The sequence below is a fragment of the Kogia breviceps genome, chromosome 12 (genome assembly GCF_026419965.1).
Source record: "Kogia breviceps isolate mKogBre1 chromosome 12, mKogBre1 haplotype 1, whole genome shotgun sequence".
In the NCBI taxonomy this organism is placed as follows: Eukaryota; Metazoa; Chordata; class Mammalia; order Artiodactyla; family Physeteridae; genus Kogia; species Kogia breviceps.
In genome coordinates this window covers 78202778-78227877 of record NC_081321.1, presented here as the reverse complement: position 1 = coordinate 78227877, position 25100 = coordinate 78202778, and the positions used below count along the sequence as shown (strand labels likewise).

The 25100-nt window shown below is 44.7% G+C and overlaps 1 protein-coding gene and 1 long non-coding RNA gene across 3 annotated transcripts; one reads left to right on the top strand and one right to left on the bottom strand.

The window, feature by feature from the left end:
• Window positions 1-10246: 10246 nt before the first annotated feature.
• LOC136792282 (uncharacterized) lies at window positions 10247-22941 on the bottom strand. 2 transcript variants are annotated; one of them, XR_010835876.1, is made up of 4 exons: window positions 22739-22941; window positions 22190-22252; window positions 18012-18167; window positions 10247-11785 (listed from the first exon to the last, which is right to left on the bottom strand). It is a non-coding gene; the product is annotated as an uncharacterized lncRNA (long non-coding RNA). The 2 variants fall into 2 exon arrangements; XR_010835875.1 differs by lacking the exon at window positions 10247-11785 and adding an exon at window positions 15482-15633 and having other exon boundaries at window positions 22739-22910.
• On the top strand, window positions 22368-24886 carry LOC131766665 (programmed cell death protein 7-like). The gene is given in 6 exon segments (XM_059081229.2): window positions 22368-22425; window positions 22428-22529; window positions 22532-23272; window positions 23275-23441; window positions 23659-23761; window positions 23764-24886. Coding segments are annotated over 6 exon segments (1437 nt in total). The 3' UTR covers window positions 24030-24886.
• The last annotated feature ends 214 nt before the right edge of the window (window positions 24887-25100 follow it).

The window sequence follows — 25100 nt, the reverse complement described above, 5'->3', positions numbered from 1 at the left end:
TATGACATAGGGAAAAAATTATTTCTATCTCATATTTTGTTAATTGCTTTGAACAATTCCTATCATATAGGAAGTTTGATTTCTGGATTTCATTTACTTGAAAATTTATGTTTGAGAAACATTTTAATTCCCCAAGTCTTCATCTTCCAGTGAACTAATGATCCTGCATTTCATGTCTCCTGGGTGTCATAAAAATATCTGTAAACATAGTTAGACTGTTTTAAATGGAGATTTTTATAATTCATAAGCTTCAGTTTGAAACTCAGTGTCATCATTTAGAAGAATGGAAAAGAATTGACGATCATGAAAGTTGTATAAGTATCAAGTTGAATTTAGTACAAAGTTTTCTTTAGAGAGAAAGTTTCTCTTTAAGGCCAGGTTGACATCCATTCCCTGGGTGAATTGATTTGCTATATGTTCAGTTAGGTTAATCCCAACCAGTCTATGGAAAGTGTGTCACTTCACAACTGGGTCAAGCACTCCATGTGAAATGCAGAATTAAAAGTAAACTTATAAAAATGTCGGTCTACTTCTTTCCCAAATGAGCTCAAGAATAATTGACAAGATGTCTGTGTCTAACTACCCAGAGACCCTAATTTTATAAAGGGGACTTTCTGACTTGTAATCCTGGAATACAAGCTTTCTGTTGTCCCCTTCTACTTTGCTGAATTAATAGGAAATCTCAGCACACTAAATTATAAACTGTTTCTTTTAGTGGATGACATTTCATAAACATCTTGTGAATTCTAGACATGGCTTTGAAGGAAAGTCCCATAGGTAATTCCATCTTAGCTTTCCTAGGTTATTTTATTCCTTCACTTAAAAAAATTTTTAAGTAGATCTAATACCATGAACTTCAATTTCCTCAGATTTCCCTGGCCTGGGGGTTGCAATGGGGGCCTATGGATGGTGATAACCCACATTTTGCGAATTTATCTCACATCTTCAAGTTTCAGAGCCTTGAGTGCCCCCATTCAAGTCTCATTCAGTTATTTTTGGGATTCCCAGTGGGTGTATTGCAAACCAGTCTGTCCACTACAGTTACCAAGGGGCATTCATGACGTCTTCTTCCCGTGCTCTGATCACCTCCCCACAATGATATATGTTGCCCACTGAGCCATTTGGGGAGGGTGCCTTTCCGCACCCATGCTGCTGGTGTCCATGGTGATAACTCTGAGGATGTGCCAAGAATGCCATCTTCCAGTGACCCCCAGCCACCCAGCCTGGGATGTCAGAGCAGTTCTGTGTTCCCTGGAACCCAAAATGTGTCACAGCTGGGCTGCATCCCTCACAGAACAGGGAGAAGGCTCTGCCCTGTGTGGGACTTTGTCACTTGAACACAAAACCTTTGCTTCTTCAGGAGGGAGCCTTTGTAAAATAGAGGCTTCATCATCGGTTTGCAACTTCTCTTGCTGCACTCACTGCTCAGACATGAATCCCTGGGGCTGGCCGGGCCAGCCTCCCCAGTCCTCTCCCTCTTCTTGTGACATGGCTCTTTCCTTCCTCTCATGCAAATCATCTTATGTAAATAGATGCCTTTTCTTTCAGTTCATCAGTGCATTTGTTGGAACTCTTTTGGTTTCAAATAACAGACATCAACTTGAGCCAGCAGTAGTGAATAAAGGGACTGAATTATAAAGCTCTGGAGAAATGAAATGGCAGGGCTGCAGCTGGGCTTCAAGAAGAAACTAGGGGACTGAAAAGCTGCCATAACGTTTTCTCTACTCTCGAGTTGACTGGCTTTCCCCTATTCATACTCCACAAGGAGAAAAACGGGGCTCTATATGTGGGCTTTGCTGGGGAAATGCAGTGAACTGGCCAGCTGGCCATTTCTGAAGCATAGGTGATGGTGAAGGTTGGGAGTAGGGAAGGGGTTTTATGTAGATTTGGGATGTGGTCAAGGGCCAGATCAAGGTTGATTTTTTTAAGAATATTTATTTTATTTTTGGCTGCGTCAGGTCTTAGTTGCGGCACACAGGATCTTTGTTGCGGCATTCAGGATCCTCTGCTGCAACGTGCAGTCTCCTCGTTGCGGCATGTGGGCTTCTCTCTAGTTGTGGCGTGCACGGGCTTAGTTGCCCCACGGCATGTGGGATCTTAGTTTCCCAACCAGAGATCGAACCTGCGTCCCCTGCATTGGAAGACGGATTCTTAACCACTGGCCCATGAGGGAGGTCCCTCAAGGTTGATTTTTAACAAGCGGGAACTTTATCCTGAAGGCAGTGAATGGCAGAACCACTAAAGAGTGTAGCGTAGAGCAAACAAAATTTTATAGTAGTTAGATTACACTGGTGGTATTCAGAAATGGATTTGAGGGAGCAAGACCAGAGACAGGTATAGTAGTTAGGACACTATTGCAATATATATTCTTGGAAGGAGGTTCAGAAGTCCTGTTGGGAAAAGAGGAGGGATGGATTGAAGAACTATTTAAGAGGTAGAATCCACAGGAGTTGGTCATAGATTGGCTATGAGGAGAGGGAGGAAAATTCTAAAGTGACTTCCAGGTTGCTGGCCTTGAAGGCTGGCTAAATGGTGGTGATATTGACTGAGACTGGGGAAGTGGGAAGAGCAGATTTTGGGGAGAAAATGAAATGGCACCCTCTCCACAGACTGGCTGAGACTAAGTTGATTGTACCTATAGCAGATGAAGTCAACTTTGTGTTTGTTGAGTTTGAGATGCCCAAAGGATGCTCAAATGGTGGTGTCCAGGAAGCTAAGAACATTTAATTCTGTCCCTCTGGGAGAATCAACACTAGAGATTTATGGTAGACCTGGGACTCATCAGCATAAAATATGGTCATTCAATCATGATTCTAAGTATGACCCAAGGAGAGCATGTGGTCAAAAGAGCAGTTGACACAGGATGGAATTCTGTAGAACACTGGTAGATAAAGGAAGGGAGACAGGGGACTGAGGAGGAGAAGCCCATGGAGGAGACAGAGAAAGAGAGAATTAGCAGTGTTAAATACAACAGAGAGGGTCAATGAGATGACTAAAAGATGTCCATTCACTCATGTATCCATAAATTATTTTTTGAGCACCTGCTATATTCAGCATGCTGTAGTAGTTAAGAGCTCAGGCTGTAGAGCCAGACTGCCATATATATATATAAAATCCATGCTATTATTATCATGTGTTAGCCACTCTTCAGGACTCCAGGGATACAGCTGTGAAAAAGACAAAGTCTCTGCTCTTATGGAATTTCCATTCTATTTAGAGGTAAGAGGAGTACAGACCATAAAAACAACAACAAAACAAAGAATAAGAAAATAGCAGCTAAATGCTAAAAAGAAAATAAAAGAATAATATGATAGGAAGCAGGGTGAGATGGGACAGTGTAGATGGGGTGGTCAGGAAAGGCCTGTCTGAGGAGGCAACATTCATGCTGGAACTTGAAGACGAGTAGGCGTGAACCATGAGAAGATATAGGGGCAGAGAGTTCCAGGTAAAAAATGAACATATGCAATGACCCTAAGATAGGAACAAATTTGGTCTGTCCAAGGAAAAGAAAGAAACCACATTTATCGGGTATCACAGCGCATGATCTTTTCACGATCATGGTCTTTCTGACACGTCATATTGATAAAGCCACAGGCACATAGAAAGCCCTAAAATTCGTGTGGCAGATACTGTAAGTTGGCTCACTAAACACACATTCCAACCCCTTTCTGTGAAGAAAGCTAAAATGTACATTCTTAGACTCCCTTGCAGATAGATTGAGACTTGTGATAGTTTCTGCCAACTCACGTGGCATAGATGCAAGAATGCAGCTGAGCCCAAAGAGACAGAAAGGGAGAGAGAGCAGATTCTCTGCAAAGCTTGGTTTGGTTCTTTGTGGGCCTACATTAAAACATTTCCATGTTGTAGTAGGGCATTTTTTTCCTGCTGCATTGCATTCAATCTTGGTTCTCTGGTCTTCCCAAAGATTCTGTGAGCTCTTTAGTTTCTTTCGTGTACTTATTTCTGCTTAAGCCAGCCAGAGTGAATTCTGTTGTCTGCAACAAAGACTCTTGATTTATATAATGCCCTACTAATTCTGAAATCTCAACAGCTTCTCAGCCTCCTTCCCCAGCCCCACCTCATCTCATTCTTCTTTGGTAAATCTGGCTGTTTCTAAGAACAGGACTCTCAACCCCACTCAAGAACTGAACCTCTTCAGCTGGCATGCAAGATGATTTGTTAGCTGTTTAATCAAGTACTTCCGGGTCTGGCATAGAGCTAGGAGCTGTGAAGTCTATAACAGTATATAGACATTCCTTTGTCATAGGAATATGCAATCCAAGACTTAAAATGAAAATAATCATCACAAGAATATTTAAAAATGATTAGAGGATAATGACTAGAAAATATTAATAACAGTAGTTTTTCATTTAATGAATGTTTACTATGTGCTAGGTAATAAAATAATTACATGAATTCGCTAATTTTACCCTCAAAGTCCTATGAAGCATGTATTATTATCAAGCACTTTTAAAGATGAGAGAGCTGAGGCCCAGAGAAGTCAAATGGCTTTCCCAAAGGCACACAGCTAGTAAGTAGTGGAGGCAGGATTTCAACTCCCAGTCTAACTCTAGAGCCATACACTTAAAACCATGTGCTTGGGCTTCCCTGGTGGTGCAGTGGTTGAGAGTCCGCCTGCCAATGCAGGGGACACGGGTTCGTGCCCCGGTCCGGGAAGATCCCACATGCCGCAGAGCGGGTAGGCCTGTGAGCCATGGCCTCTGAGCCTGCGCATCCGAGCCTGTGCTCCGCAACGGGAGAGGCCACAACAGTGAGAGGCCCATGTACTGCAAAAAAAAACCCACAAAAAAACAAAAAAAAACCCAACCAAACAAAAAAACCATGTGCTTGCTGTGTGCTGGACACTGAAACATGTGTTATCTTATGTAATCTTCTCAATGATTATGTGAGGTGGATACTCTCTTTTTTCAGCTTAATGGATAGGGAATCGAGTCTCAGAAAGATCAGGTGATTTTCTCTAGAGCTCTTAGTAGAAGAGCTGCGAGTTGAACCAACATCTTCTGCCCTTAGGTCTAGGGTTCTTTCTGCTAAACCATACTTCTTTTCCAATCTCACTCACCAGTTTCAGTTAGGATTGAATTCAGCCTCATCTTACGGATAGCCAAAAATAACAGTGGCATAAGCAAGCAAGCATGGGTTGTATTGGGTTGGCCAAAATGTTCGTTCGGGTTTTCCGTAACATCTTATGGAAAAACCCGAATGAACTTTTCGGCCAACCCATACAAGAGGATCAGAAATAGGCAGTCCAAGCTGGTATGGAAGCTCTATACATGCAGGGGACCCAAGCTCCTTCAGGTTTCCATCCCACCATAACGAAGGTGTAACCTTCATCCTCATGGTCTAAGACAGCTTCTGGAACTCCAACCATCATAATCGTGTTCTAAGTAGTACAGTAGAGGAGGGAACGCAGAAGAAAAGACCAAATGACATGATCTAGCTATCTTTTAAGGTTTCCCAGAAACTGCTGTATTTTACTTATGCTTACATCTTACCAGGCAGAACTGAGTCATATGGTCATAGCTAATTGCAGTGGAGTCTGGGAAACTAGACCTTCATTAAGAGTAGCCACATGCCCAGCTACAAATAAAGTGTTTCTTTATTAAGGCAGAAGGAAGGTGGATATTGGGGTAGGTAGAGCTCGTTGTCTGCCTACCCCTTTTGGCATGAATCTTTGAAGGCTGCTGTAGCTGTGAGTAGCTAGCTTTGAAGGCTGTTAGCTGTCCTAGCAGAAACAGATGACACACTCAGAAGAATTTAACTGAAAAGGAATTAATGGAGAGATGGGGACTTGCCTGGTGGTCCAGTGGTTAAGAATCCACCTCCACTGCAGGTGATGCGGATTTGATCCCTGGTTGGGGAACTAAGATCCCACATGCCTTGGGGCAAATAAGCTCTTGCGCCACAGCTAGAGAAGCCCGTGCACCACAATGAAGACCCAGTGCAGCCAAACTTAAAAAAAAAAAAAAAAAAAGAGGAATTAACGGAGAGATGATTTTCAAAGGTTTGGGAAAGATTCAGGGAACCATAAAAGGATGGTGAGACATCCAGAAACTAGCAACAGAAGACAGCTGCTACCAGCCCTAGACCCAAGGGAGAGAAAGGGGTCAGAGACTAAAGACACCAGGCTCTCCATCTTCCTGCCCTCCTATCTTCTGCAAGCAGCTGCCTGGGTCTAACCTGAGGGCAAGGGAGCCTGGGTGATGCAGCCCCGGAGAGCAACCTTCAGGGCCCAGAGCAGGTGGAGGAGGGCAGAAGATAGTGTGGAACAAATAGAGAATATCCAGCACAGTCACCTCTGCAAGGTGCCACCAAGCCCTATGTCCTTCCACATACCAGGGCAAGGTGGCTGGCCTTTATGGTGAGAAGATTTGCAGCAGTTTGAGTTCAAAGAGAGACTGAAACTTCCAGCCAGGGTACAGGAAGGGAGAGCCTCCAGCTGTGGCTTGGAGATGTTTGGGGAATGCTTTGTCAGCTCAAGACTCGGTACAGAAATTAGACCATAATCTGTCCCCTCTTTGGCCGAAAAGGGCCAGGAAAGTTACCTGCTTCTCTTTACGGTTTTATAGCTCTGAGTGAGCTGCAGAGTGTGCAAGAGTGAGTGGGGTTGGGGGGCTGCTCAGAACCCAGATGCCTCTGTGCACTTTCTAAACATCCACATGCAGGCCAAGAAGAGCAGGAAAACTGGGAAGGAAGGGAGATCTGTCTTGTCACACTTTTGTCTCCTCTGTTGTCTTATATTGTCTGCTATTGTTTTGTTTATTTTTTACTTTATCTTTTAAATTATTTAAAACTTTTTAAATTTTATATTGGAGTATAGTTGATTTACAGTGTTGTCTTAGTTTCAGGTGTACAGCAAAGTGATTCTGTTATACATATACATATATCAATTCTTTTGCAGATTCTTTTCCGATATAGGTTATTACAGAGTATTGAGTAGAGTTCCCTGTGCTAGGCAGCAGGTCCTTGTTGATTATTTGTTTTATATATATTAGCGTGTATATGTTAATCCCAACCTCCTAATTTATCCCTTCCCCCCACCTTTCCCCTTCGGTAACCATAAATTCGTTCTCTCAGTCTGTGAGTCTGTTTCTGTTTTGTAAATAAGTTCACTTGTATCATTTTTTAGATTGCACATATAAATGATATCATATGATATTTGTCTTTCTCTGTCTGACTTACTTCACTTGTGATAATCTCTAGGTCCACCCATGTTGCTACAAATGGCATTGTTTCATTCCTTTTTATGGCTGAGTAATATTCCATTGTATATATGTACCACATCTTCTTTATCCACTCATCTGTCAATGGACATTTAGGTTGCTTCCATTTCTTGGCTATTGTAAATAGTGCTGCAGTCAATATTGGGGTGCATGTATCTTTTCCAATTACGGTCTTCTCTGGATATATGCCCAGTAGTGGGATTGCTGAATCATATGGTAGCTCTATTTGTAGTTTTTTAAGGAACCTCCATACTGTTCTCCATAGTGGCTGTACCAATTTACATTCCCACCAACAGTGTAGGAGGGTTCCCTTTTCTCCACACCCTCTCCAGCATTTATTGTTTGCAGACTTTTTTTTTAAAGCATTCCTTTTTAAAAAATTAATTAATTTTTGGCTGCGTTGGGTCTTCGTTGCTGTGCACGGGTTTTCTCTGGTTGTGGTGAGCAGGGGCTACTCTTTGTTGTGCTGTGCAGGCTTCTCATTGTGGTGGCTTCTCTTCTTAAGGATCATGGGCTCTAACACATGGGCTTCAGCTCTTGTGGCTCACAGGCTCTAGAGTGCAGGCTCAGTAGTTGTGGCGCACGGGCTTAGTTGCTCCACGGCATGTGGGATCTTCCCGGACCAGGGATCTAACCAGTGTCCCCTGCATTGGCAGGCGGATTCTTAACCACTGCACCACTAGGGAAGTCCCTGTTTGTAGGCTTTTTGATGATGGCCATTCTGACTGGTGTGAGGTGATACCTCATCGTAGTTTTGATTTGCATTTCTCTAATAATGAGCGATGTTGAGCATCTTTTCATGTGCTTTTTGGCCATCTGTATGTCTTCTTTGGAGAAATGTCTATTTGGATCTTCTGCCCATTTTTGGATTGGGTTATTTGTTTTTTTGATATGGAGCTGCATGAACTGTTTGTATATTTTGGAGATTAATCCCTTGTCGGTTGCAGCATTTGCAAACATTTTCTCCCATTCTGTGGGTTGTCTTTTTGTTTTGTTTATGGTTTCCTTTGCTGTGCAAAAGCTTTTACGTTTAATTAGGTCCCATTTGTTTATTTTTGTTTTTATTTCCATTACTTTAGGAGATGGATCAAAAAGGATATTGCTGTGATTTATGTCAGTGTTCTGTGTTTTTCTTTAAGAGTTTTATAGTATCTTGTCTTACATTTAGGTCTTTAATCCATTTTGAGTTTATTTTTGTGTATGGTGTTAAAGAATGTTCTGATTTCATTTTTTTACGTGTAGCTCTTCCAGTTTTCCCAGCACAATTTATTGAAGAGGCTGTCTTTTCTCCAATGCATAGTCTTGCCTCCTTTGTCATAGACTAACTGACCACAGGTGACTATACTATAAGTCAGTTATACTTATATACTTATATAAGTATATATTGACTTACAGTATAGTCTGAAGTCAAGCGAGCCTGATTCCTCCAGCTCTGTTTTTCTTTCTCAAGAACGCTTTGGCTATTAGGGATCTTTTGTGTTTCCATACAAATTTTAAGATTTTTTTTGTTCTAGAACTGCAAAAAATGCCATCAGTAATTTGATAGGGATCTCTGCTCTTGTTTATTTGTTTATTTATTTTTGGCTGCATGGTGTCTTCGTTGCTGCATGCGGGCTTTCTCTAGATGCGGTGAACAGGGGCTACTCTTCGTTGCTGTGCACGGCCTTCTCACTGCAGTGGCTTCTCTTGTTGCAGAGCACCAGCTCTAAGTGCATGAGCTTCACGGGCTTAGTTGCTCCATGGCATGTGGGATCTTTCCGGACCAGGGCTCAAACCCATGTCCTCTGCATTGGCAGGCAGATTCTTAACCACTGCGCCACCAGGGAAGTCCCTGCTCTTGTTTTGAATGTGTTTTCTCACTCAAACTTGAGCAGGAATTAGCATCCTACTTTATCTACGTCCTACAAAACACCCAGCACCGAGGCAGTATGGTATATAATCCTGCAGTCCAAAAGACTTGGGTTCAAGACGCTGCTTGGAAGTACCACATACAGTGGGCTCTCCGTGTCAGCAATTGGATGAATCCGGGGATGCGAAACCACACATATAACTGTATTCACTGTACTCCACCATTTTATATAAGGGACTTGAGTACCCTTAGGTGTTGGCATCTGTGAAGACTCCTGGAACCAATACCCCATGGATATCGAGGGACGACTGTATTGTATGATTCCATTTATGGGAAATATAAACACAAATATATATCCTGACTAGTCTGCTTTGTGTCTCTCTATAGAGACACAAAGTAGACTAGCGATTGCCAGGGGCTGAGAGAGTGGGCAAAGGGGAATGACTGCTAAAGGGTGTGGAGTTTCTTTCTGAAGTGATGAAAAAGTTTTAATATTGATTGTGGTACTGTTTGCACAACTCGAATATACTAAAAATCACTGAATTTTATACTTTAAAAGGTGAGCTGTATGGGATGTGAATTATATGTCAATCAATCTGTAACAGAAGAGAAATAAAGACCCCGTTTGACATTTATTTGCAGCTTCTGCATCTGTAAAATGGTCACAGTAACATCTGCCTCACAGAGCTGCCTCGGGGATTAAATGAAGTACTATATGGAAATCAGTAACCATAGTGCCTTGCACATATGCTCATTGAGTGTTTGCCAGATGATTCCTATATTTTAAAAGTCAAACTGGAATTAGTATGAAGCTGAATGTTAAAGCAGAAAGGGTGCTTAGAAATCAATCTAGTTCTAGCCTCTCATTCTGCAAATGAGAAATTAGTGATAAACTCAGAAAATTACCCCTGACCGGAAGTTGGAAGGCAGTCATGAAAGAGCGAGTGAGTGCATGAGTGAACTCAGGCTCTTAGAATGATGGCCATTTGCCACATGACTTAATCATATGTGCTCTGCTGCGGCAGCAACACCGAACCTGGTTTGGCCCCTTGCAAGAAGAGCAAGCAGAAAGAGCAATTACATAATTCATTTTCATGTTAGAGAACTCGGTGCCTGATCAGCAGAGTCTAAAATAGAAATAACTTCATACAGTTGATAATTTTAAAAATTCTATTAAAATCCCCAAGTAGAATTTTAAAAGCAATCTAGTAATTTTCTTTAATTTTAGAAATGGTGAAAATATTAAATATCAAAACTGCTCCAAAACACTTACATGAGTTTTTTTTTTTCCCCAACTACATCTTTCTCTTTCCCCCTACACACGCATGCACACAAATACACGATTGTAAGATACGCAATTTTTTACAACTTATCTCTGATCGGGACCCAACCTATAATCAATGGCTTGTTCTAATTTAGTTTACAGCATCATTTTCTTTCTTAGCTTTACATAAAATAACGGTGCATCTTAAAATGGCTGACAAATTAAAGTATGGTATCCATGTCCATAAATATACTTAAAAGATGAACTAGAAATTTGGGCTGGTTGAATGTTCAGGAATCTCAGAGGGGACCTGGCTGATCCAAGGGTCAGAGAAACCACAGAGTTCAGGCATTTCCAGTGGTGCGTTGTCCTCTTCATGTGAGTAGAATGTGCGTACTTGAACCTGGGGCCCATTAAGAGGCACTCTAGCCTTATTGATAGTTTTGACAGTGTAATTCTGGAAAAATGATTAATTAATACAGTACAACTGGATATACCTGAATCCTTTTAGGAAGAGATACTTGAACATTTAGATGCTGCATATTCTAGTGTTCAACCCTTATGGTGTTCAGTGTTTGTGCTAGGCTTCGGTAGGCAACACTTCAGCTGTTAGGAGATGCCGCAGAAGCCAGAGGATTGGGTGAGGCCCCCCACCTGGGTCAGCAAAGCCCTTGTCTAATAGCCTTGCTTATTTGGGGAGGGTGAAGGGATTTCTGCAGGGAGAGGCTGAGTCCTTGGCATGGTTTCAGGGTCCCTAATGGATGTGCTAAAGTCTCTGACTGGCAAACTCCTCACAGAATAATAATTGTTTAGATGCTGCTGAAGATAATTAATTTTGTCTTTGGAAAGCTTCCTGCTTGGTGCATTCAATTTGAAAGGCCACCTCCTCCCGGCATGTGCCAAACACAATCCCTGGAACGACAAAAGAGGGTCATAAAAGCTGAAAGTGTTGCCAGCACTGGCCCTTTGAACTAATGTGGAGTTCGCATGGAAGTGGGCATCGGGGTGGATGGATTTGTTTTCTTCTCTGCTTGAGCGATGAGCTTTTCATCATTTGCTGGTTGGTTTGGAGCCTTTAGAATAGTGTCCCCAGACATGTTTCCATTGAGAGCACATGGCGAGCTGGAGACCTGCTGGGAGCCTTGCACGTGGCTTTGTCCATCAGTCTCTTCTGCCCAACCCAACTGGGCAGAACTACAAAACACAGAAGCAAGCCAGCCAGAAAAGATTTGTTCAGGATCATCCTGGAGTTTTGATTCCTAAGGTGGAAAAGAATGCAGAATGGAGAGTCTTCTCAAAGGCTGATTATAGGGTAGGGAAGCTGAGGCAGTCAGCAGAGGTGTCCTGTTCAGCCGACACAAGGCTCTCTCTGTCCACTCACTCGCCAAATATTTATTGTGCACCTGCTGTGTGTACATCGTCTTCTAGGCCCTGAGGATACAGAAATAGCGGTCAGTAATACAGACAAAATCTCTATCCACATGGATCTTCCCTTCTAGAGGGTAGAGACAATAAGCAAATAGGTGAATAGAGCACATCAGGAAATGATAAATGCTGTGAAAAAAAATAAGGCAGGTTAAGGGAGAGGGAGTGCCCAGGTGAGGGCGGCACGTTGCTGTTTTATGCAGGTGGACAGGCTGGTCCTCTCTGCTAGGGTGAGATGGGGCAGTACAGCCATTTAAAGGACATTAGGGAGTGAGTCGTGAGGGCATCATGGTGCAGTACGTCCAGCAGAGAGAAGAGTGTGTGCAAAGGCCCTAATGTGGGAGCCGGCTTGGCCTGTGCAAGGACTGGTGTAGAGGCCTAGGGGCTGGGGCTGATGGAGCTGGGGTTAGTGGTGCGAGGGGAGGTCCAAGAGAGCTGGGGGAGAGCTGTGGATCATGATGGCTTTTCAGGCTCTCCAAGATGGGAGACTCTGGAGGAGTTTGAGCAGAGGAGTGCGGTGATTTGTGGCATGTTTAACGAGTACTCTGGCTGCCGTGTGAAGACTACACCATGGCAGGAGGCAAGGGTGGAAGCAGGGAGATCAGCTACGAGTCTACTGCAATGATCCTGATGAAGATGAGCTGCATGGACCAGGTTGGTAGGGGTGGAGATGGAGGGAGGTGGTCTGATTCTGGATGTATTTTGCCAGTTTGGGGGATAAAATCCTGTTCTGGACTTGTTAAGTCTGAGATGTGTATTAGATATCCAAGTGGAGAAGCTGAGTAGACAGTTGCGAGTCAAGGACAGAGTCTTCGGGGCTACTGCTAGAATAAACCCAATGCTGGTGTATCAGCCCTGCCTTATATCGCCTGAATGATGGAGAGTCAGGCAGAGCCTGGGATCAGGGCTTTCCACCTCCTGGGGATTTATTTAGAGAGGTCACAAGAAAGTAAGGTCCTAACCTGTTTGGCAGATGTTTGGGTGAGGTCTGTAACTAAACAGAAGGTCCTGTACTCTCCACCAAATGCACCAGTCTAAATCTCTCCTGATATTCACCCCTCCGACTCCACAGAAGCAGTGACTATAGCCGTGATTCTGTCTCCTTCCTGAAGAGCTACTACCTGGCCACCTGTGTACTTTCCACTTTTATTTTATTTTATTTTTTAAAAAGATGTATTCTTTTTTAATTGAAGTATAATTGACATACAATATATATTAGTTCCAGGTGTACAGCATAGTGATTTGAATTATCTATGCTGCAGATTGATCACCACACTAAGTCTAGTAACCATCTGTCACCATACAAAGTTATTGCAGTGTTATTGACTGTTTCCTGTGCTGTACATTACATCCCTGTGACTTTATTTATTTATTTAATAGATCTTTATTGAAGTATAATTGCTTCTCAATACTGTGTTAGTTTCTGTTGCACAACAAAGTGAGTCAGCCATATGCACACACATGTCCCCATATCCCCTCCCTCTTGAGCCTCCCTCTCACCCTCCCTATCCCACCGCTCTAGGTCATCACAAAGCACTGAGCCGATGTCCCTGTGCTATGCGGCTGCTTCCCACCAGCCAGCTATTTTACATTTGGTAGTGTATATATGTCGATGCTACTGTCATTTTGTCCCAGCTTACCCTTCCCCCACCCCATGTCCTCAAGTCCGTTCTCTATGTCTGCCTCTTTATTCCTGCCCTGCAACTAGGTTCATCAGTACCATGTTTTTTTTTTTTTTTTTTAGATTGCATATATGTGTGTTAGCATACGGTATTTGTTTTTCTCTTTCTGACTTACTTCACTCTGTGTGATAGACTCTAGGTCCATCCACCTCACTACAAATAACTCAATTACATTTCTTTTTATGGCTGAGTAATATTCCATTGTATATATGTGCCACATCTTCTTTATCCATTCATCTGTTGAGGGACACTTAGGTTGCTTCCATGTCCTGGCTATCGTAAATAGTGCTGCAATGAATGCTGTGGTACATGTCTCTTTTTGAGTTATGGTTTTCTCAGGGTATATGCCCAGTATCCACTTGTTATTTTAAAATTGGGTAATCAAGAGAACAGTGGCTTTGTACTGAGATTGGTACTTAAATCTTGGCTTTGTTGCATGCTAGCTGTGTGACCTCGGGCAAGTCTCTTAACCTCTCTGAGCCTCAGTTTCCTTATGTCCCTGTATCTCACATTCATTAGACAATTGAATGGAATTATATATGTAAATAGGCTACCCCTGTGTGTGGCAAATAAGAGGTAATTGTAATGGTAAATAATATGTGTCAGCCACTATTTCATACATCTTTTATATATTTACTTAAACATCACAACAACCTCATGAGTCAGAAACTGTTATTTCCACTTTACAGCTAAAGTTAAGTAACTTGTCCAGCTAGTAACTCAAGTAGCCTGGCTATAGGAATTATTCTTTTAACCACTATGCTATACTGCTTCTTAAATACTTTAAATTTTTTTCTTCTCTCTCATTTTCAAATATTTATATTACATGGCTCAATTTTTTCAATTTGCAGTTTGTACTTTTCCTTGTTATTAAGTCGCATTCAGTGTCTGACCATAAGACAACTATCATCCCCTTTTCACTAAAATAGGCAGTTTAATGCAATGGCAAGAAAAGAAAAATTCAAATTTCCTGAAATACAAGAGATAAGGTCTTGGGCTTCCCTGGTGGTGCAGTGGTTAAGAATCTGCCTGCCAATGCAGGGGACACGGGTTCAAGCCCTGGTCTGGGAAGATCCCACATGCCGCAGAGCAACTAAGCCCATGCACCACAACTATTGAGCCTGAGCTCTAGAGCCTACATGCCACAACTACTGAGCCTGTGCACTACAACTACAGAAGCCCACGTGCCTAGAGCCCGTGCTCTGCAACAAGAGAAGCCACCGCAATGAGAAGCCCGCGCACCGCAACCAGGAGTAGCCCCTGCTCGCCACAACTAGAGAAAGCCTGTGCACAGCAACGAAGACCCAATGCAGCCAAAACTAAAATAAATAAAATTTTTTTAAAAAGAGAGAGCGATAAGGTCTTATTGCCAACTCTCTCTGTGGGAAGCCCAATCAGTGTAGCCTGGCATACAAAGCAAGCTGGAGACATGACTGTCTGCTTGAATGGACAAGAACTGACCCCCCCCAAAAAAAATGTTTTTGGAAAGCCATGAAAATCTGAGCAGAGAGTGAGGGGTTTGCAATTTAAAATGTTAGGAGAAACTATTTGTACCCTGCGTGTGTGCATATATATACATATATGAGAAAATGTGTGCCTGTGCATGTCTGAAGGTGTGTACGTGTATGTGAATGTGTGTAAGGTGTGTGTGCGCCTTTGGAAGATGTAACGCTTACTGACTACCAGAGGAGTTAGCCCAGTGGGTGTTTGGCACAAAAGGATGGGCTGGGATTAATTTTCTGGTCTATTTTTCTTCAAATCATTGAGCTAATGACACTGAGAAGGGCAAACAGTCTCCAAGGAGAAAATAAAATCATGTTTCTCATGAAATAGGTCTGTCATATTTAACAAATAAAAGTACAGGACTCCCAGTTAAAGTTTATCTAAAATTAAACAATGAATAATTTTTTAGTATAAAGATGTCCCATGCACTATTTGGGACACCTTTTACCAAAAAATTATTTATCTGAAATTCAAATCTAACTGCACATGCTGTGTTTTATCGGAAAACTTACCATGAAGGAGGAGAATGAATTTAAATAGCTGCTGATTTTTAAAAATCTTTTAAAATCCACAAACCGCTTGTGGACTAGAAAGGTCTTTGGTTCTGGCTGGGGCATCAACTCATTTTTTTCTCTTTCACGAAGTTTCTTAATGACTTTACATCAGCATCTGCGAAATGGGGAAATCATCTGATGAGCACTCTGTCCTCTCTCCAGGGGAAAACCCTGTAGAATTTCACATCCGTACCCTCATGTATAATGGCCTGGGGCACCTCATAGAACTCCATTCTGCACTACAATAAAAAACCAATTAAGACGTTTTAAAAAGGATTCTTATGATACGTCTTAATAGCCAGCCAGGATCCTGCAGTGTTCAATTTCTTCTTTCTTTTTCCCTTTCTCTAGCTTGCATGGCGACAGTTATCCCTTGAGGGGAGTAGCAAACTCTGGGAAGTCTCCGGAAAAAAATAGCACATTGATGGGAATGCAGAGAGGAAATTTCCCACGACCTCTGGGAATCGCAAAGCAGGCACAGGTGAGGCCCAGGATCCAGCGGGCCCATGATGGTGTGACTGGAGGGGAGCCCTTTGGACCACACAGGACTTCTTCCAACTGGAACAAAGCAGCACGTAAGGGTGAGCCTCAGGTTCTCAAGTAACTGTCCCTGGGTTCATACTTTGTCTGTCACTCTCTTGTTGTCTGAGCTAGAACCTCCTGGACCTCTGCTTTTCCTCATCAGTAAAATGGCTGAAATACTAGTGCCTCGGTCAGAGTTGTTGTAGGGACTAAGTGACAACATTAATAAAACCATGTCTGGGACTTCCCTGGCTGTCCAGTGGTTAAGAGTCTGTGCTTCCACTGCAGGAGGCATGGGTTTGATCCCTGGTCAGGGAACTAAGATCCCACATTCCATGTGGCCAAAAAAAAAGAAACCCATGTCTGGCTCTCAGGAAGCACTTCATAAATGTTAGCTGTTATGATTATTTCTTGTTGTTGCCTGGGACAATTTTTGCTAATAAGTTCAGTTATAATTTTTATTAATAACCTTTTCTGATGGTAGATGTAATGCATGTTCATAGATCAATATGTAGAAACAGAAAAACCACAGGAAACAAATTAAATCAGAAATACCCCATAAAGCTATCTCTGGTTTTTAAATTTTCTCTGTATATACTAGTGGTTCTCAATGCTGACAGTATATCAGAACAACTTGGGAAGCTTTTTAAAACACAGACGCCAAACCAGTCAATGACAATATTGTACGTTCAGTTTTCTTTTTTTTTTTTTTTTTTTTTTTTTTGTGGTACGCGGGCCTCTCACTGTTGTGGCCTCTCCCGTTGCGGAGCACAGGCTCCGGACGCGCAGGCCCAGTGGCCACGGCTCACGGGCCCAGCCGCTCCGCGGCATGTGGGATCTTCCCGGACCAGGGCACGAACCCGTGTCCCCTGCATCGGCAGGCGGATTCTCAACCACTGCGCCACCAGGGAAGCCCCTGTACGTTCAGTTTTGTGAACTGCTTTTGTCAAGCTGCTTTATCTCTCATCATCATTATTCTTCTACAGTGTTTTATTTTTTTTTTTCTTATGGCTTCAGCTGTGGTTTCTAATAAGCCCTGACCCACTGCTTTTCACCCAGCAGTCTTCTCACAAAACGAATCCCTTTAAAAATGTCATCACTCCCGCCTTCTCTTGGCCTTCTAATCTGCCACAGTGGATGAACAGGAAGCTAGTCACCATTATTCATTCTGTCCCTCTCTTGAACTTTGGCTCCCTTACCGATGGCCACGAGTGACTCTGGCCCTCAGTCGTCGCTCTGTGGCTTTGTGGCTAAAGCTTGAGATCATGCTGGCAGATGTGCCGGTGTGGTTTTGCACATTTTCTTCCCTAAAATATTAGTTTGACGTATAACTCTATTTTTCATTTAGAGCTCAGCCGACCATGGTGGTGGTTATTTCAGCTCAGAACAGCCTCCAAGGACTCTAGGGGGAAATTTCCTTGCCCGTCCAAGTGACATTTCAGGAAAGTAAAATGACATTAAAACACCATTAAAAAAATCCCTTGTAGACAGCTGTCTCCAGTTACTGGTGAATGAGACTGGGCCCAGAGTGAGCGAGGGCCCTAAACCAATTAAGAAGCAAACACCAACCATTCATGCCCATCCTGCTGCCAATATCTGAAATTAGTGAAATAAATGCAGCAATCACAGGACACCAAATATCACCCTGACTTTCTCTCCTCCCAGGCTGATACTTCAGCTTCTGAGTGGAAGCCCAAGTGATGGTTGTTTGAAAAGTTTTCAGAACGTTGCAAACCAGAGGTTTCTCAAGAAGCGCTGTGATGAAGTGTGCATTTAGGTATCATTTGTATGGGAGAGCAAGAAGCATGGACTGTGGCAGGTTACTAACTGGTCTTGGAGTGGGGAAACCAGAGGAGGTCTCTACCCCCAGAGCTGGACCATCTGCTTTGGTCTGTGGCCAGGTCAACTGAGGGATAACAATAAGGGCTGCAGGCCACTCTTGACAGTAGGATGTTGCAAAAAAGGCCTCACCTGTTCAGCGAATGAACAGATGCAGATGAAGGCGGCGTACAATTACTGAGGAATGATGTGCCAGGCACTCTTCACGTTGATTGAGGAAACACTGGAGAACAGTCTCTTCTCTCTCGGGAGAGTAAGTGTTTTGAATGGTGCTGATAGGATGGCTTTCTGTTTAAGAGCGAAAGAGATGAAGATTGTTAGAAAGACGAAGCCCATAAAGTTAACTGGGGGTGTGCTGGCCTATTCCCCTCATTGCAGGCCTTAGGAACAAAAGTCTTAAATACGTGGAAACGTTTTTGCCATGGGGAGGAATGTGGGTGTTGTAGTTCTTCCACTTACCAACTGGTCACCTCTATCTCTAAGCCTCAGTTTCTTCCTCTATATGATGGGGATAAGTACCCACTTCACAGCGTAGGAACTTAACCAAATAAGCGCATGCACAGTATCTAGAACATATAGTGTTGGTTTCCCACCACTGGTGGCGCCAGAAGGAAGGGGAAGTGAAAGTCTCAACGCCAGGCACAGATGGGGTAATGCTGCTGTCAGGGGTGGTGGAAAGCGTTCCATAAGGGGCCATATGACTCAGAACTCTGTCCGCGGCAGGAAGGCTGGCCACCCTGGCTGAGGCTGGCCCACTGAGTATGATGGTTTAATGGTTTGCCAAGCCTACGTAAGCATTGCCCTGCTCTGGTTGGTTGTTTAGCAAGGTCTGAGTAATAACAGAGGCTTCTCCCCTGTTGGGCAGTTTGTACTGCAATTCTTTTTTATCCCAAATAATGGAAATTGCAGGATCCCAGGAAGCTGAGGTCAGAAGGGAGTTGCACGTCCCTTATCCCCGATTACATCAGATGCACCATCCAGGTAACAGCCGTACTGCTCCTGTCTTCAGCCTGAACATGGGTTTCTTCCATTTTCCAAACTATCCTCCCCCCAACCCCCGGAGTGTGGTATCTTCCATTTGTTGGTGATGGCACACAGCAGAGGAGTTTGCCCAGGACCCAACCAAGTCTTCGCAAGCCCATCCAAGTGACCATGCCAGGGAAGGCAGGCTTGCTAGGCCTCTTTGTTAGTTTCCTCAGAGCAGATTGTGTGCCCACAGTGACCATTAATTTCACCTCTCCTTCCTGGACACAGAAACAGAAGGAATGGTTTCTTCCCATTCTTTTTTTTTTTTTTTTTTTTTTTTTCTTTGCGGTACGCGGGCCTCTCACTGCTGTGGTCTCTCCCGTTGCGGAGCACAGGCTCCGGACGCGCAGGCTCAGCGGCCATGGCTCACGGGCCCAGCCGCTCCGCGGCATGTGGGATCTTCCCAGACCGGGGCACGAACCCGTGTCCCCTGTATCGGCAGGCGGACTCTCAACCACTGGGCCACCAGGGGAAGCCCTCTTCCCATTCTTGAACTGAAGAAGAAAAGTAGGCAGGAATGATCTCTAAACAAAGTGTGATTTTAAGCAGAGCATTTAGGTACATACGTTCTTCTCCCTTGTTACAAATAGGCAACCTTTCTCTGGGAGGGGACTAAGATCTTACTGTAAAAAAAATAGATATTGCTCTCGATCTGTTCATCGCTTTTGCTTTTCTTGAGGATAAAGAAAAGATTGCTCACGGCAGCCTAGGGGAGGGCCTTGGGCACCATACAGAGAATTTTCCATGATAGGAGCTAATATCCCCAAGCACCTACTACTGCTCAACAGTGTGCTAGACACTTTATGAAATTATTTCACAGCAACTCTTCCCAATTTTTTAAAATTGAAGTACAGTTGATTTACAATATTATATTAGTTTCAGGTATACAGCATAGTGATTCAGTATTTTTACAGGTGACTGTTCCCATTTTAAAGATAAGAAAACTGAGTTTTTTACCTGGGAAAACCTAGAGGAGAGAGCAGGCAAAGCATATTTCTGGGCCATGGGAAGTCTGGTGATAAACAACTCTGCCCTCGCCATGTTTTGAAGAGAAAAGGATCAGCACAGTCCGAGTTGGAGGATGAAAGCAACTCAGAGCCTGGGGTTCTGGTCAAATCTGGCCAAGAAAGGACTCAAAGGGACTAGTGAATCTCTTGTATAAGTCAAGATTCTTGGGTACAAGTGACAGAAATCAAATTCAAGCTAGCTTAAGCTGAAAGAGAAGCAAATACACTGGTTTATCTAACTGGGGAGTCAGGAGTAGGCTTTAGTCATGGCTGGAATCTGGCATTTATGTAACACGCACTCTCTCTCTTCTCTGCTCTCCTTTGTGTGTCAGACTCGTTCCCTCCCAGTACAGCCAGGTTTCCTACATTCAGCCAGGCTTTTATGATCCCAGCTCAGCGAGACTAGCAGAAAAAGCAAGTTCTCTCAATGTGTATTAAATGTCCATGGTAAGTACTGCATATAAACGTATAGAAGGGCTCTGCTAAGTCCTGTGTATGTGGTGTGCTCACTGCTGTACCAGTTATAATCACTGTTGTCAGGATGATTGGGTACCATGATAAGCAAGCCCATGGCCAGCACAGGGCAGTAAATTGTGATTGACTACTTCACATGAACTCTATGGACTGGTGATGAGGAGTTCCCCAAAGAAGTCAGGGAAGAGCAGACAAAATAACAGATTCCCACTAAGCCCCTGAACTGATGAGGAGCGTCTGAGTGATGCTATTTTTTTTTTTTTTGGCCATGCTGCAGCTCATGAGAGCTTAGTCCCCTAACCAGGGATCGAACCCATGGCCTCTGCAGTGAAAGCATGGAGCCCTAACCACTGGACAACCAGGGAATTCCGAGTGATGCTATTTTCATACCGATGCTTTTGTACCCTTAATTACTCTAAACAAGATAATATCACATACACCACATGTATCAGTTTGCTAGAACTTCCATAACAAAATACTATAGGCTGGGTCGCTTAAACAGTGATTTATTTTCTCATAATTCTGGGGGCTGGAAGTCTAAGGTGTGGTTGCCAGCAAGGTGGAGTTCTGGTGAGAACCCTCTTCCTGGCTTGCACAAGTCTGCCTTCTTGATATGTGCCCACATGGCCTTTCCTCAGTGCGTGCACATGCAGAGAGAATTCCAGTATCTCTTCCTCTTCTTATAAGGGCACCAGTTCTATCAGATCAGGACTCTATCGTTATGACCTCCCTTAACCTTAATCCTCCTTAAAGGCCCCATGTCCAGTATGTAGTCAGATAGGGGTTAGGACTTCAAGATATGAATTTGGCAGGGACACAATTCAGTCCATAGCATCCTGGGATCTAGATACTTCTGAAGATACAATCTATCTCTGTTTCAAAAACATTTTATGTTTGAAAATGACTGCTTGAAATATTTGAAATTCTGGGTAAATGGAATTCAAAAGAAAAGAACTTGCATTGTCTCTAGGGTCTAAGCTCCAGGAGGGCAGGGACTGTGCCTCAGTATTTCAGCGTGGAGCACAGCAACAGGCCCTCAGAAACACGTGAATTGAGGAAAGGTGGACGTTCCTAAAGACACAATAAGATCACTAGTTTGTGGCACCATCACGATCTCAGCTTCATTTGATCCCTGTTGGGAACACAAGGGAGGGATAAACGAATTTTTAGTCTGGAATTTTTTTTTTTTTTTTTTTTTTTTGCATTACGCGGGCCTCTCACTGCCGCGGCTCCTCCCGTTGCGGGGCACAGGCTCCGGACGCGCAGGCTCAGTGGCCACGGCTCACGGGCCCAGCCACTCCGCGGCATGTGGGATCCTCCAGGACCGGGACACGAACCCGCGTCCCCTTCATCGGCAGGCGGACCCCTAACCACTGCGCCACCAGGGAAGCCCTAGTCTGGAATTTTTAAGAGGCAGTTTCCTGCTGCTCCTTCCCGTCTGGTCCTGCTTCTGAAGACAAAGCTACTAATGATCAGCTCTGGTCTCTGTCTGCACTGTCCTCAGAGAAATAAACTTTTACACATGGCATATGGTGTTATAAAAGCATATTTAACAAAATAAAATATAGTATATGTACACATGCACACATGATCAGTTAGTTTAATAACAATAGCCTCAAACACACCATGTTATCTTTTCTTTATTATGCCTTTGTATAAGAAAAGCCTGGACACAGGTTCTTTGGAGAATATACATAAATGTTTATAGACTGAAAATAATATCAATAAATACCATCTGTGGCCCATACAGTTTTCTCAGACTTGTCCCCAGAGAGTCTCTAACAAAGCAACTCATATCCTCACCTTTGAAACCAATATCATGCTGTTCAATCACCAGAAAATTGCCTGTCTTGAATATAGTCTTATCTGGAAAATAAACGACAATACAGATAAAGCTGCTGTTATATTGTTGTCATTGATAATAAATTATTTTAAAAACTCTATGGGGGTCACTTCTCAGAATCCCTCCGTGGTCACGGCCATGGCTCTGCCACCCTTCTTCACCCCAGGTCGCCCTGGCCCGCCTTCCCCGCAGCCGCCGCTCCCTTCGGCTGTCCGCCACCGCCGCTACCCTCTCCGGCTTTCCCATCGCCTCTCCCCAGCGGCCCGGCCCCCTTTCCGGGGGCCTTCGCCCCCTTCCTCCAGCCCCGCTGGCTCTGCATCCCCGTGCCCCCGGGGAAGCCTCCCGCGGGGGCGGCGGCGGCGGCGGCTCCTTCTACCAGGTGCCGCCACCGCCGCTGCCTCCCCCGCCGCCCCAGTGCCGGCCCCTCCTGGGGAACGACGCCGGTGAGCGCCCGCGGCCGCCGCCTCCAGGCCCGGGGCCGCCCTGGAGCCCGCGCTGGCCTGAAGCACCTCCGCCGTCCGAAGTGCTCGGGGACGCGGCCCTGCAGCGCCTGCGCGACCGGCAGTGGCTAGAGGCGGTGTTCGGAAGCCCGCGGCGGGCCGGCTGCCCGGTGCCCCCGCGCGCGCCTGCCGGCCCCAGCCTGGGCGAGCTGCGGACCCGGTTGCGCGGATCCCTGCGCCTGGTGCGGCGGCTGCGCGAGCTGGGCCATGCGCTGCGGGAGGCCGAGGCTGACGGTGTGGCCTGGGCACAGCTGTATGCGGAGGCACAGCCGCTGCGCGCCGAGCTGGCCAAGCGACTTCAGCTCCTGACCCAGGCAGCCTATGTGGGCGAGGCGCGGCGCAGGCTGGAGAGGGTCTGGCGCCGCCGGCTGCGGCTTCGCGAGAGGGCCCGGGAGCGCGAGGCCGAGCTGGAGGCGGAGGCCACGCGGGCAGCGGAGCGCGAGCAGGAGATTGACCGCTGGAGGGTCAAGTGCGTGCAGGAGGTGGAGGAGAAAAAGCGGGAGCAGGAACTTAAAGCTGCTGCTGATGGTGTCCCGTCTGAAGTGAGAAAAAACAAGCAGACACCAAAAAACTGGTGGCCATTCTTCGGGCCTTGGAGAAATTGAGGAAACTCAGGAAAGAGGCTGCAGCAAGGAAAGGGGTCTGTCCTCCGGCCTCAGCAGATGAGACCTTTGAGCATCACCTTCAGCGACTGAAAAAACTCATTAAAAAACGCTATGGGGTTTCCCTGGTGGCGCAGTGGTTGAGAGTCCGCCTGCAGATGCAGGGAAAGCGGGATCGTGCCCCAGTCCGGGAGGATCCCACGTGCTGCGGAGCGGCTGGGCCCGTGAGCCATGGCCAATGAGCCTGCGCGTCCGGAGCCTGTGCTTCGCAACGAGAGAGGCCACAACAGTGAGAGGCCCGCGTACCGCAAAAAATAAATAAATAACCGCTCTGAATTATATGAAGCTGAAGAGAGAGCCCTCAGAGTTATGTTGGAAGGAGAACAAGAGGAAGAGAGGAAAAGAGAATTAGAGAAGAAACAGAGGAAAGAAAAAAATTTTTATTACAGAAGCTTGAAATTGAGTCCAAGTTATTTGGGGATCCAGATGAGTTCCCACTTGCTCACCTCTTGCAGCCTTTCCGGCAGTATTACCTCCAAGCTGAGCACTTCCTGCCGGCGCTCATCCAGATAAGGCATGATTGGGATCAGTACCTGGTGCCATCTGACCATCCCAAAGGCAACGCCGTTCCCCAAGGATGGGTTCTTCCCCTGCTCCCCAGCAACGACATCTGGGCAACCGCCATTAAGCTGCATTAGTAAAGATGCTCCAGGAGTGTCGTCCAGCCAAGGCTCTTTCCAGCTCTAAGTATTAGTGACGCTGCCATCTTGTACTGTAGTCTAAACCACAACCTCTAAACTGCATGTGGCATTGCCCTACCCAGAAGTTACATTTTCCTTCTGTCCTCTGTCCTGGCCAAGGTGCCTCTTGAATCAGGAGATTAATATGGTTCTTCAGGAAAGGACCTAGGTGAACTGAGGTTTTTACGACAGGCAGTGGCCTTGGTTCATGAAATTCGCCTCTCTTTTGAGGGGCTTGGTCCAGAGCGATTTATAAGTTTACTCTTATCTTTCTTGTGTGGTGATGGGTAAGTATGCACTATACACTCATACCCTCGACACAGGTGTGCACTGGGTAGATTAGCAGTCCCTCCCCCGTACTCCTTGTTAAGGCAAGCTTGATGCAAAACCTCCTTACCTTTCTTACCCAGAGAGCCTCCTAACTTCCAGAAAGAAGGGTCAGAAATGCTTTATCTTCAGTTTTGTGAATCCCACTTTTGGTGCAGCTGGAGAGGCTGGGCTGCCAGAAAAGCTGGTGGCCTTGTCTGGTGGTCAAGTGGAGAACTTGGAAAGCTTGAAGAGTACCTATACCCAAACTGGATTGTGTTTTAATGGATGATGGCTGTATTTTCCCCATATTAGAAGGATCCGAATGAAAGCACCTGCTTTTTAAGTTCCTAGTGGTCTGGTTGTTCAGAATCTGCGAGGACAAAAATTAATTTCCTTACGGGAGTGGGACCTTGATTAACCTCACTCAGTCACATTGTGGGAGCCGGTATAGTGAAAATTGTGGAATTTTCTTAGGAACTCAAGCTTCCAAAAATATACATGTAGTTTAAGCTGGGGGGAAAGCAGATAAAAATAATAAAATTTATTTTTTTATACTCATTAATAAATGCTGTTGTGCCTGGAGATGATCAGTCATATAACATGTCAGGTTTTTTGTTTTATTTTGTTTTCCTTTTTGTCATTTATTGTGTTATTTATATTTCCAAAGAGCTAAATAAATACCATTTTTATTTAAACAAAACAAAAAAAACTCTATGGGCA